At 40.5% G+C, this 14,344-nt stretch overlaps 1 protein-coding gene across 3 annotated transcripts in view; it reads left to right on the top strand.

Annotated features, from left to right (window-relative positions):
• RHOA (ras homolog family member A) overlaps positions 1-14,344 on the top strand; it is a 53,317-nt gene that overhangs the window by 35,804 nt on the left and 3,169 nt on the right. For all 3 annotated transcript variants that reach the window (XM_061617770.1, XM_061617769.1, XM_061617771.1), the window contains 3 exons: positions 7,491-7,648; positions 10,364-10,484; positions 11,801-11,931. In XM_061617770.1, the coding sequence (XP_061473754.1) occupies positions 7,493-7,648; positions 10,364-10,484; positions 11,801-11,931 (408 nt within the window). In that variant the 5' untranslated portion in view covers positions 7,491-7,492. The remainder of the gene's footprint in view (positions 1-7,490; positions 7,649-10,363; positions 10,485-11,800; positions 11,932-14,344) is intronic.

The raw sequence follows: 14,344 nt of genomic DNA, 5'->3' as shown, positions 1-14,344 counted from the left end.
AACAGCAAATGCAGAAGAATTTGAGAGATTTTACATAGAAGTACAGGAGGAAGTTGATCACACACCAAAACAAGATGTGCTGATAATCATGGGGGACTGGAATGCAAAAGCAGGGAACAGAGAAGAACCTAAGAATTGTGGGGAAATGGGGCTTAGGAGACAGAAATGAAGCAGGAGAAAGATTTATTGAATTCTGTGAAGCCAATAATTTGTCTCTTGCAAACACATTTTTTGAGCAACCAAAAAGATGACTGTACACGTGGACATCACCAGATGGTCAATATAGGAATCAAATTGATTACATAATTGGTTACAGAAGATAGAGAAGTTCCATATTTTTGGCAAAAACAAGACCAGGAGCAAACTGCGGTACAGATCATGAACTGGTCATATCGAAAATCAGAGTAAAGCTAAAGAACAACAACAGATGGCATATCAATAGAGTTGCTACAAGCTACTGAGACTGAATGTGTTCAAATTTTGACAAACATTTGTCAAGAAATATGGAAAACTAAACCATGGCCCACAGACTGGAAGCGTTCAATATATATCCCAATTCCGAAGAAAGGGGATCCCAGAGAATGCAGTAATTATCGAACTATTGGTTTAATATCCCATGCAAGTAAAGTAATGCTCAAGATTCTACAACAGAGGCTCTTACCATATATGGAGTGAGAAATGCCAGATGTCCAAGCTGATTTAGAAAGGAAAGAGGCACCAGAGATCATATCGCAAACATACGGTGGATAATGGAACGGACCAAGGAATTTCAAAAGAAAATCACCCTGTGCTTTATAGATTACAGCAAAGCCTTTGACTGTGTAGATCATGAAAAACTATGGAATGCTTTAAAGGAAATGGGGGTGCCTAAAGCACCTGATTGTCCTGATGTGCACCCTATACTCTGGACAAGAGGCTACTGTAAGGACAGAATATGGAGAAACCAATTGATTCCCAATAGGAAAGGGTGTGAGACAGGGGTGTATTTTATCACCCTATTTGTTTAATCTGTACGCAGAACATATCATATGGAAAGTGGGATTGGACCAAGATGAAGGAGATGTGAAAATTAGAGGGGGAAATATCAATAATTTAAGATATGCTGATGATACCCTACTACTAGCAGAAACCAGTAATGATTTGAAACTAATGCTGATGAAAGTTAAAGAGGAAAGCACAAAAGCAGGACTACAGCTGAATGTCTAGAAGACTAAAGTAATGACAACAGAAGATCTATGTAACTTTAAAGTTGACAATGAGGGCATTGAACTTGTCAAGGATTATGAATACCTCGGCACAGTCATTAAGCAAAATGGAGACAATAGTCAAGAAATCAGAAGAAGGCTAGGACTGGTGAGGGCAGCTATGAGAGAAAAGGTCCTCAAATGCAAAGATGTATCACTGAACACCAAAGTCAGGATCATTCAGGCCATGGTATTCCTCATCTCTCTGTATGTATGTGAAAATTGGACAGTGAAAAAAGTGGATAAGAGAAAAATCAACTCCTTTGAAATGTGGTGTTGGAAGAGAGCTTTGTGCATACCATGGACTGCGAAAAAGACAAATAATTGGGTGTTAGAACAAATTAAACCAGAACTGTCCCTAGAAGCTAAAATGATGAAGCTGAGGTTATCATACTTTGGACCCATCATGAGAAAACATGATTCACTAGAAAAGACAATAATGCTGGAAAAAAACAGAAGGGAGTGGAAAAAGAGGAAAGCCAAACAAGAGATGGATTGATTCCATAAAGGAAACCACAGACGTGAACTTACAAGATCTGAACAGAGTGGTTCACGACAGATGCTCTTGGAGGTCACTGATTCATAGGGTTGCCATAAGACGTAATTGACTTGAAGGCACATAACAACATCTGCTTCATTGCATCTCTTTAACATTGGAGCTACAGAACTTTTAAGAAGCAGACAGCAACACGTCGCAGCTGCTGGATGTCACTGAAGATAAATTTACATGATATGACTTTTAACATGTTAATATTTCTTTATCTTGCCTTGGTATTATCCCAGCCTTTTGGACATGCAACAAGCACTTTGATGAAGCAGAAATGGGTGTGAGGTGGGGAAAGAAGGAATAGTGCTATATTATCTACACAAGTTCCTTCTGCAACTGGGTACAATTCCGTTCCCAGATCTTATCCTTTTGACTTCAATCCACTGATGATGGAGTGCTCTGAATCTTACCCTGCTCAGGTCTCAATGTTTGGGCAAACACCAGGATTTCCTCTGACTGCAAATTATTATATATAGTAAATTTATGATGGTGAGGGGAATTGCTAGATGTAGAAGGCACATTGCTCCCCCCCCTGCTCTGCCATCAGTGTGAATAGCCTCCATGCTTTGCTATGGATTTCCCAGGCTCACCCTCCTGCTCTGGAATAGGCTGTGTTAATAACAAAGCTGGCTGAATGCAAGGGAACAGAGTTGCTTCTCTGCAAGTCAGAAGGAATTAAGCAGACACAGGCAGATTAGCCACACTTTAAAAAAAAAGCTACCTGTGGCCAAAGGAGAAATAGCTAGTTTAGCAAGGGAGACTCAACCACACTGCCATTGATCAGAGGTTCTGTTCATTCTGAACCTGATCAACCTGCTACAATCAGGGTGATGGGAAATTTTTTTCTGTCTAGGGCCACATTCCCTTAAGAGTAATCTGTGAGGGACCACATGCCAGCTGTGGGTGGGGTCAGAGCAGCCCTGTAGCCAGAAAGGGAATGGGGGCACCCCCCAAGAGCTGTGCTTCACCCCCCAAGAGCTGTGCTTCACCCCCCAAGAGCTGTGCTTCACCCCCCAAGAGCTGTGCTTCACCCCCCAAGAGCTGTGCTTCACCCCCCCACACACACACCTAGTTATTTTATGGGAAATTGTCATCTTTTTAATTTGTGACATGACAGATACTGACAACCTCCATTTAAAGAATGATAGCTTGTTTTAAGAAGTAATTTAAGAATAGGACCCTCTGAAAAATTCAGTGAATAAGGCTGGGCGAGTGCACAACAAAAGCCTCATCTGGAAGAGCCCCAAAAAGTCTGCTCACTCAAGACTTTCTCTGACTGAGGGTGGATTTTTCATTATCACAACCACCCTATAATTACTTCATTATCCTGAAAAATCCAGCCAGTAGAGTGACAGAAGAATAAAAAAAGAGGAAGGCCAAAGAAGAGATGGATTGATTCCATAAAGGAAGCCACAGACCTGAACTTACAAGATCTGAATAGGGTGGTTTATAACAGATGCTATTGCAGGTCACTGATTCATATGGTCGCCATAAGTCGTAATCACCTTGAAGGCACATAACAACAACATAGTGGCATGATCCTTGAAGAGTTAAATATCAGACCTTCATATTATTGGCTAGAGTTAGATTCCACCACTTGGATGTTCCTTTGCTCTGCTTTTCCATTGAGTTCTCTACCCAGCCAGCAATAAAGAAACATGTTTGTTTTCCGGCAGTAAAAAATAACAGTTTGTTTATTCTGCAGTTATTATAATGAGTAGAGCAGGCTTGGGTGCTTATCGCTGAAGGGTGAAATAAAGAGATAACTTAAAGCGATCTGAAGAAAATGGCTGCCTTTAATTATCCTTTACCTTTTAAAGTAATCACTATACTCACAATCATAATTTTTCTTGAGCACTCAATGCCGAAGGATGGAAATAGCCCTAGAAGAATAGAAATATTGCTGTGTACACTGCAGTTAGCTATCTGGCTGAATGGCCACCTAGGGTGTAACTTAGGACTAATTTCTGATTTTCCCAATATGTGCAACTCAGCATGAGGCCACTTCAGGATTTCTGGACAGAAAAATCAACACTGCAAACACACACACAAACACAAATCAATTGCTTTCCACAGTTAATTTCTAATTGCTTAGTCAAACCTTTATATAGGGACGTGGGGAAGGAGTTGCTGTGGTCTACAGAACTTCCATCTCTGTCACCAGGAAACCTCTCTTGTCTTGGAGCTGGCTGTGAGGACCTGCACCTGGTGTCGGGCCGAGGAGACAGGAAACTAGGGTTGCTGCTGGTGTATCGTCTACCCTGCTGCCTGGCAGCTTCTCTGACCGAGCTGGCGGAGGCAGTCATGGCTGTGGTGTTGGAGGAGCCCAGAACAATAGTGCTGGGTGATTTCAATGTCCATGCTGAGGCTGCTTCTAGTGTTCTGGTTTAGGACTCCATGTCGACCATGGGCTTGTCTCAACTTGTCACTGGCCCTACACGTTAAGAAATCAGAAGAAGGCTAGGACTGGGGAGGGCAGCTATGAGAGAACTAGAAAAGGTCCTCAAATGCAAAGATGTATCACTGAACACCAAAGTCAGGATCATTCAGACCATGGTACTCCCGATCTCTGTGTACGGATGTGAAAGTTGGACAGTGAAAAAGGTGGATAAGAGAAAAATCAACTCATTTGAAATGTGGTGTTGGAGGAGAGCTTTACGCATACCATGGACTGCGAAAAAGACAAATAATTGGGTATTAGAACAAATTAAACCAGAACTGTCACTAGAAGCTAAAATGACAAAACTGATGTTATCTTATTTTGGACCCATCATGAGAAGACATGATTCACTAGAAAAGACAATAATGCTGGGAAAAACAGAAGGGAGTGGAAAAAGAGGAAGGCCAAACAAGAGATGGATTGATTCCATAAAGGAAGCCACAGACGTGAACTTACAAGATCTGAACAGGGTGGTTCATGACAGATGTTCTTGGAGGTCACTGATTCATAGGGTCGCCATAAGTCGTAATCCACTTGAAGGCACATAACAATAACAACAATGTAAAAAAAAATTAGTTTAAGGCAGCCCAATATATTTGTGTGCACTTTGAAATAGGACTTGCTTCAATGGGACATAATCTCAGGAGAGTGTCCATAGAATTGCAGCCTTGTTTTGTGTGAAATGATGTTGAATGATTCAACACTAACTGAATATCCAAATGTACTGCTACTCATTTATACTACAGGGATGTTTTTCTGAACCTTTTTCTCTAAGAATGAGCTGCTTCTGTTCCTGTACAATTTACTCTGGTCCTACATTTTGGTTTAAGTCCAAAGGTCTGTGCCAGTGGGAAACCCTTCAGCTTTCACAAAGAGCGATTGGCAGCTTTTCCTTTGCCTTTAGCCCTTCATGCCTTCTCAAATGCTCCCTTGTTAGGGTCCCACTGAATTGGGGGGGGGAGAAGAGCTTCAGTTGGTTGTGATGTGAAACTGGCAAATGTCCATGCATATTTGGAAATGCCGTCTGCTTATGTGAATAATTTTTTAGATCCAAACCACTGTTTCTAAGTCCCAAATAATCTTTTGCTTACTCCACTGTTGATCGTTTTTATTCAAGCGTTTTTACTTTGACAACTGTTAAAAATGTAGGCACCTTATAATACAGTTCTGAGTACAGTTACTGAGGAGTAAGTCTTAATAATTGGGTTGTCTGGATTTACCAGCTCACAGATCTAACATGGGGTACATTTGTAATTATTGATTGGATAAGAGGTTATACTTTATTAAATCTAATTTTATATGCTAAGTAATGCACAATACATTTCACATTGTTTTAAGTTTGTGAAATGTAAAGTATTGCACATCTTAGGCTTTTCCAAAATTTCAATTTTTCCAGAAAATTGAGGAAATCTTCATGACTTCAAAATGGCCTGACTCTTACATTACTAGTACTGCACAGATTTATCAGTGGGTTTTCCAATTGATTTTAGCCTAGACTTGACCCTGCAGTCTGGGTAGGAAGCATGTCTACTGCAATAAACTCCACTTGATAAATGTAATGCTTAACCTAGTTACAATTCTAAGCATTAGCCTTTACATCATGGCCAGGAGCTATGCCAATCTGGCACTTGAAACATTTTGTCCCACCTCAATATATCTTGTTGGATGCCTCCAAGAGCACATTATCCTGTGTTCATATAGGTTCAACTAGCTCATATAGGTCTGGTGCCAGAATGGCTAGATTAAATTTTGCTAACATTGGCTACAGTCCTGACCCGATTTCCCTAGGAGTAAGCCCCACTGAATTCAGTAGGCCTCGCTTCTGGTTAGGTTTGCACTGTTTGTTGATGTTAAATGTGCACAGTGGTTCTGTCTGGCTTCAGGGCTTATGAATCCCTATGACAGTTCATTGTACTACACTAGGTGAATCAGAAGAATCTGGTTCAGTGTTACCATCCCTGGATGCTTTACACCGTTCTACCTCTGCAACTTTTTTTGGTTTGAGTTTTCTTCATGTAATTCTGCAGTACAAAGATATTTCAGAAAGCATCCTTCAGTCGTGCATAAATCCAGTGTTTAATTATGTGATCATAAAGTAAGGGAAACCTAATGTGGTTTGCCCCTAAACTGTTTAGGATTTTCAGGAACACAAACATCCAAGGATATAAAAGCTGATCACTTTCTTCCTGCTTTCAGAAAGTATGCTTAACGTCTCTATGCTAATGTAGCCATATTCTTGAGAGTTTTATCATATTTGGTAGCTGTGAATGTATTGTAATTCCCTATGGGTTGATTGGGCTAAAGAGTGAGCTGTGTCATAACACTCTAGGGGTAACTGCTACAAACGGGTAGGATTTCAGGAAATTTCTTCACTATGTAACCCTTCCATGGAAATTAGCTTCTGATTCATGTACTGGAGGGTTAACTTAGTGTGGGTTTCTATTCCACTTTTGAGGCTGATTGTTTTATTCTAAAAAGAACCATATGAAACAGGGCAACAGGAATGTGATCCATTGAGATACAGAAATGAGTTTGCTTGTTAAGCATTATTGCTATTTCTAAGAAAATACGTATCTTTTACTTAAAATATGTTTGATTTAATAGAATGTATGTGGAAGAATTAATATCACCATAATAGGGAAAATATTGGCCACATACCCAAAAAGCGGTGATATTAACTGTTAAGTACAAAAATGGAATATGACATGAGATTCTTAATAAAAACTGGATTTGCTTTGTAAAACTCCAACTGAAACTGTAACAATTCTGGGGAGGCCATTCTAAATATGGGGGAGGGGAAGATAGATGCATGGTTGCTGGCTCTTGACAGAGATGGGGTGAGGGAATAAGTGCCCAGTGTTAGTTGAGTTTGCAGAGAAATGCATCTCTTTTGTATGTCTATTGCTGGAGTGTTAAACTGAAGGTCCAGGAGCTTTAGGTCCCTTTGGGCTTCGTATACAGCCTGCAGCACCCCTTCCAAACTCTACACACGTTACTGAGCTATCTTCACAGCTAGGAAGTGATGCCCTCAGTAGGGGAAAACGAATGTGTCAGGAGTGATTGCTGCTGCACACTTCAGCATCAGATTTGTCCACAACTCCCTTTAAATTAGCATTACTGGTGTAGAAAGTTGCAATGGAGCAGAACTCTGGAATTTGCAATCTGTCAGCTTTTCCAGCCAAGACAGAATAGCCTGTACCACTCACATAAAAAACATAATTTGTGTAATTTTTAATAATCGGTGTGTTTCTCTCCACAGCTATGGCAGCCATTCGGAAAAAGCTGGTTATAGTGGGTGATGGCGCTTGTGGCAAAACCTGTCTGCTCATTGTATTTAGTAAAGACCAGTTCCCTGAAGTTTATGTTCCCACAGTATTCGAAAATTATGTAGCAGATATTGAAGTTGATGGAAAACAGGTGAGTATGCACTTCTGCCACTACTATATCATTTACATTTGTTCTACAGAGCATATAGTTAGCATGCATGACACTAAAGTCCAACACATTTATTCCATGAGTGCAAGGATTTATGCTTGCGCAACTGAGCTTTCCCTCTGTGTGTGTCCCATGCCTTCCCCCAAATCTGCTACAGAGGGTTGGGGGAACCCCAGAACAGAGTTAGAAGGCATATGGGGGAAGAGATGGGAGGATAGTTCCATTGTACATGCGCACATCCTTGCACTCATGGAACTACATACATTGTATGCAAGCCCATGGATTGAATCGAGAGTGTCCCTTCTGCAATTGAAAAGGCTCCTTCCACTTGTGGAAGGGACTGAGAACTGCTGGAGAAAGAGGATTGAGGAGATGTTGATTGATTTTTCCCATGCACGTTGCACCACCTCCCACAGTGATCTAGAGGATCCCCTAAACTTTCAGAGCAGGTATAGGAGAAAGGAAGAATCGGCAAAAATCACTCCTCCTCCCCCCCCCCATGGGGAAGTCCCATGAGTAAAATTGTCCTCATAGAAACTCTGAACCCAACCCAAGGAAACTTCAGAAATTGGTGCCTCTGTGCACGTGTTTACAACTGGGGTGTAGTCTCCTGTTATATAAAATGTTCCTATATTGTTGCTACTCTGCGTAAATAGCACTTTCACTAAATTGAATGAATATTAGCAGTCCTCCGCCAAATCATTTGCATGAAATTATGAAGAAAGGATATTCTGTTCTGGGTCTTAATTACATGTTGCTAAAATGAGTGGGGTTATATCTTTGAAACAAGTTTAGTTTGAAATATGGTCCATACAGTGTGTTAGTATTGGAGCAATTACATGGGTACACATTGATAATGAAACATGTTTGCAGTCAGTGTGTTTTCTGAGAGATATTCTTTGTTGCTATGTTCAAGAGATATGAATTGTTCTACCTATTTCTAACAGATAGCTGGAGCTTTGGTCCACTCCTTAGAACTGTTCTGCCAATTAGCATCTTGCATGAATACTGCTGATGGACAGAGTGCTGTCCTCAAATAAAAGCATCTTTTACAGAATCCTGTAGAAGTAATGAAAGGCAGAACTGAATATATTTTATTTAATATTTTAAATGATAGGAAGCATAGCTTCACCAAACAGCTGGAAGGCTTTCAGAAACTACACCTTGTACGTGAAATTTAAATATGCGATATCCTTAAACTACAGAGGAATTTTTCTACTGCACAGCAGTATTTGCAATTTCTACACAAAGGGGAAAAACTGGTTGAGAATGCAATCTGGGCCCCTCTTCTCTCTTCCTACTCTCCCTTCCCTACAAAAATCCTGCCAAGTTTCCCTTTCCCTCTTTTGTGCTCTGTATTTAAGGTTGTAACTCTAGTGGCAATTCAATGAGAATGAGATCTGCACATAATTATTTAATTATATAAGTCTTGGTGCTCCTTGTTTGTTTGCACATGAATGTGAATACCTAAGTACAAAATGTGCATGCCTCATGTCAGCTTGGAATCGCTTCTTTGTGAATTAAGTTGCTGCTTTCCCCTGCAATGTACACAAATGTGGGGGTCTGGCCCTCTCTAGTCCCTGCGGTTTATATTTCTTTACGGAAAAATGATTTAAAGGTGCATACATTATGAACTGAAGCAGGGAGCATATGTGTTGCGAGTATCAAACAGTAAAATGAGAAGTGGCCCCTTATTTGGTCTTAAGTATACTTCATTCTTTGAATTAGTAAATTGGTCCAAAGCCCTCAATGTTCAATCATATGCATTGGGTTAATTTAAATTATCTGAGTAGTTTAAAATGATATTTCTGTTATGCTGTTCTTAATTGAAGCACTACACTAGTAGCCTTAAATAGAATAGAAGTTCCTAAGGAACTATTCAAACTGTATTTTGGGCAGGGAATTAAAAGTAGTGAAACTGTATTTATTTATTCAGAATGCCTTTATATTGCTTTTCAGGGAAGACTCAAAAGTGGTTTACAGTCAAACATATAATACTTATAAAGCTTAAAATATCCAGTTATATCCAACAGTCCAACATCTAGCATCCTAAATTAACCCCCAAAAGCAACAGTAAAAAAAATGAATTGTTAAGCCCTACTTAAAATACCAGAGATGAGGCTTGCCTGACATGCTCAGAACAGAGTTCCAGAATTGTTGAGGCACCACAGAAAAGGCCCGGTTCTGTGTGCCCACTTGCAATTCCTTTGTAATCAAGTTTATAGAAATACAATTAATACTGATTATTCTCCTTCTCCTTTGATGTAAGCTGCTTCAAGCAAACATGCATATAACAATCATGTTCAGGAGTAATTACAACCTTCAATCACCAGTGTAACTTTTAAAAATCTAATTAACAACGAAACTCTTAGGCCACACAGCTAAGCAGACTCAAAGTCATTCCTTCTGACCACTAGAGGCTGGACAAATAGACAGATCTTCTATCTCTTTCAAACTGCCAACAAAGAGAAGCTGACTACCTCTGGAAATAAGTTCTAAACCCCGGTGCCTATATAAAGAAGGCTGCTTTCATGGTTGTTCTCATCACTATTGATATATGGAACAGCATATTGTTTCTCTTTTTAAGTGAAATGACATACTCTGAAATCTCAAATCAAGAACTTCCATATGCCCTGACAAAGCTTATCTGTAAAGATACCTTCCATTATTGGCTAAATGCCCTTGTTCTTCCTGCAGGTGGAGCTGGCCTTATGGGATACAGCAGGACAAGAAGACTATGATCGACTTAGGCCTCTTTCATACCCTGACACCGATGTTATACTTATGTGTTTTTCAATCGATAGTCCTGATAGTTTAGGTAAGTGGATAAAATGAAATCTATGCCATGTTCCTACATTATGGCATTGCCATAAAGATGTCTATACATTACATAATAATTAAAACATTCAGATAACTTACGTTTTCAATTAAATATTTGTTTCTTGTGGGGGGAAATTTCAGTTCTTAACTGAATTATAGCTGTGAAATGTATAAAAAGATTGTCCCTCGTTATGCAATTCTTGGCCAGCAGTGCTTAATCCTGTGAGAGATTCTAGTCCTTTGGCATGTAGGTACTGCTGTCACAAAGCTAGGCCAGTTTTCTGGAGGTAAGGAGGCTTATACCAGGTTGGTGAATTCTACATTTTTGTCACTAAAACTGGGCCGGGAGACAGTAGTACCACAGCATAACTTAACTGATATGATGAAGTTTGATTTTTATCAGATTTTATTCTATACGAGACAAGTTGATTTGTCCTTAAATGCTATTAAATTTCCATGCAGATATGCATAGGAATAGTGTTTGTTAACCAAGGATAGCTGTACAACAGGCCATTTTTGTTGTACCCAGCTAAACATAGTTTTGAGACTATGCAAAATATAAAATACATATTTTAAGGACTGTACTTCCATAAATATACAGTTTTAACTACTATAAACTAACTCTAAAATGTTGTATTGCTTAGTGATAAATACAACCTCATCCTTTTGAGTACAATTTGAAATGCCCAGACATGAATAGCTCTTGGCTCAATAAAGAGAGAAATTTAAAACTTCAGTCTCCTGGTTGACTTTGTTGTTCTACAAATGCTGCCAAGTGTCTCTTAAATCACAATTGTAGCCATCTGAGAGTTGTTTTGCATCTTATTAATAATGTTTGCTCCTTCCTTGTTTACTAGTTGAAACAGGCTAGTGGCAAATAAATGGTAGCAGAAGGTAGGGATTTAGTCTTACTCAAATTAAAGAATGTTGGCATTCCATTAGGGTAAGCTGCTGTAGAGCTGCCAAAATGGAAACTGGAATACATTGTATCTAGTACACCAATCACACTCGGGGGCAGGAAAGAGGATCCTAATTGCTTATACCATTTTGGATTCTTTCTTAAGTGCTAACAGCTGGAAAAATCCTAATAGCCTATTGTTTGGGATCTTTAAATACTGGTGTCTACGATTTAAAGTTACTTTCAGTTACTGTCATGGTTACTGGATTAAATTGGTCTTGGAGAGCCCAACCAGAAAGGCTGATGAGGGATTTGGGGAAAGGAGTTCCTGTACTTGAATAAAGGAATTTGCCACACAAATGGTGACTTAGTCTTGGCTGACGATAGGTCTCTGGTTTGATTTTGTTTTATTTCAGAAAACATTCCAGAGAAGTGGACTCCAGAAGTGAAACACTTCTGCCCCAATGTACCCATCATCCTGGTAGGAAATAAGAAGGACTTGAGGAATGATGAACACACAAGGCGGGAGCTGGCCAAGATGAAGCAGGCAGGTCTCCACCACCCTTCTGTGTAGTGTCTGTTCCGGTTGTATATGTTGCTGAGAACTTGGGCTGAGGCTGAAAATCTTTATTTTATTAATACAGCAGTGGACTTAAAAAGTACTCCAACATGGGAAATTTACACACACACACACACACACAAAGATATTTTGGAATCTGCCTATTGAAGAGCTTGAATTCTTGTGAGTCACAGTAACTGTAGACTACTTTCTAAACTAGTGCTTCTCAGTGTTCACCTCATACAGTAGCTGCTTATTCTGTGCTGAGACTTGATAGAAACTGATCCCATCATATGAAAGCACTCTACATTTTGAAGGAGAGGTTTTCTCATGTTGGTCACCAGGGGTACATATCCACTACCAAAGAATATGGGTGACATCGTTAGAAATATGTGTGTTAAATTATATTTCAACCTTTTATAGTGAGTTACTTTGGGTTTGATAGTATTGATGTGACTTCGCTAGAAGCACGTTCTACCCTTGTTCTGGCACTTCTTTTCTCTTCCAGTGCTGGCAGCTTGGGCCTAGTGTTTGTGCGTGTGCCTCTTTATCTATGTATGCTCTGTAGCAATCTCTTTAGATAGTCAAGAACACTTTCCTAAACTATTCATGTACCATCAGGAGCATGTAAAAAGGTATTCCTAATAGCTTCTTCATTGTTGAATTCTCATAGCAAGCCTTGAAATGTGTCTTCAATTTATTTATTTATTTATTTAATTCAATTTTTACACCGCCCATAGCAAGGCTCTCTGGGCGGTGTACATTGGATAAAAAAATATATATATTTACATTCAATTAAAAAACCACCTGATCATCAAATCAACAATTTAAACATACAACAAAAGTAAGATTAACATAATAAACCCATATTAAATACAAATCAAAAGTAATTAGAGAAAAAAAGATGAAACTTATAACTGTCTTTACAAACATTAAATACAAATACTAAAATACTAAAAATATTAAAATGCCTGGGCAAAGAGGAAGGTTTTCACCTGGCGCCGAAAAGATACTAAAGTAGGCGCCAGGCGTACCTCGTCAGGAAGGGTGTTCCATAGTTCGGGGGCCGCTACCGAGAAGGCCCTCTTTCTTGTAGTCGCCTTCTGGGCGTCTTTCTGAGTAGGCACCCGGAGGAGGGCCTTCGATGTTGAGCACAGTGTACGGGTAGGTTCATATCGGGAGAGAAGTTCCACCAGGTATTGTGGGCCCGTGCCGTGTAAGGCTTTATAGGTTAAAACCAGCACCTTGAATCAGGCCCGAAAACATATAGGCAGCCAGTACAAGCAGGCCAGAATCGGTGTCACATGTTCTGACCGCTTGGTCCCTGTTATTAATCTGGCCGCTGCATTCTGCACAAGCTGCAGTTTCCGAACCGTCTTCAAGGGCAGCCCCACGTATAGTGCATTGCAGTAGTCCAATCTTGAGGTTACCAGAGCATGGACAACTGAAGCAAGATGTTCCCTGTCCAGATACGGGCGTAGCTGGGCTACCAGCCTAAGTTGGTAAAAAGCATTCCGTGCCACCGAGGCCACCTGCGCCTCAAGTGACAAGGACGGGTCCAGAAGGACTCCCAAGCTGCGCACCTGCTCCTTCAGGGGGAGTGTAACCTCATCCAGAACAGGTCGAACATCCAACTGGTCAGGGGATCCATTTACTAACAGCATCTCAGTCTTGTCTGGATTGAGCTTCAATTTGTTCGCTCTCATCCAGTCCATTATCGCGGCCAAGCATCGGTTTAGGACCTTGACAGCCTCACCTGAAGAAGATGAAAAGGAGAAGTAGAGCTGCGTATCATCAGCATACTGATGAGAACGCACTCCAAAACTCCTGATGACAGCACCCAGCGGCTTCATATAGATGTTAAAGAGCATGGGGGACAGAACTGATCCCTGCGGAACTCCATATTGGAGCGCCCAGGGTGTCGAGTAGTGCTCCCCAAGCACTACTTTCTGGAGACGACCTGCCAGATAGGAGTGGAACCACTGCCAAGCAGTACCTCCAACTCCCAAATCCGCAAGCCTCCCCAGAAGGATACCATGGTCGATGGTATCAAAAGCCACTGAGAGATCAAGGAGAATCAACAGGGTTACACTCCCTCTGTCTTTCTCCCGACAAAGGTCATTATACAGGGCAACCAAGGCTGTCTCCGTACCAAAACCAGGCCTGAAACCCGATTGAAATGGATCCAGATAATCAGTCTCATCCAAGAGTCCCTGGAGCTGGGATGCAACCACCCTCTCCAGAACCTTGCCCAGGAAGAAGCAATAAATGCCTTAATTCTTGGTTTTGTAGTGAATAATCAACAAGATAGATAGGTATTTATGAAGGCCACAGACGTGGCATTTCCAGACTTTCAGATTGTCATAAAGGCCATCTTGTATAGTTAGAGGCAAATAATAGC

This window comes from Rhineura floridana, chromosome 3 (genome assembly GCF_030035675.1).
Source record: "Rhineura floridana isolate rRhiFlo1 chromosome 3, rRhiFlo1.hap2, whole genome shotgun sequence".
In the NCBI taxonomy this organism is placed as follows: Eukaryota; Metazoa; Chordata; class Lepidosauria; order Squamata; family Rhineuridae; genus Rhineura; species Rhineura floridana.
This window is presented reverse-complemented; position numbering and strand designations above follow the sequence as displayed.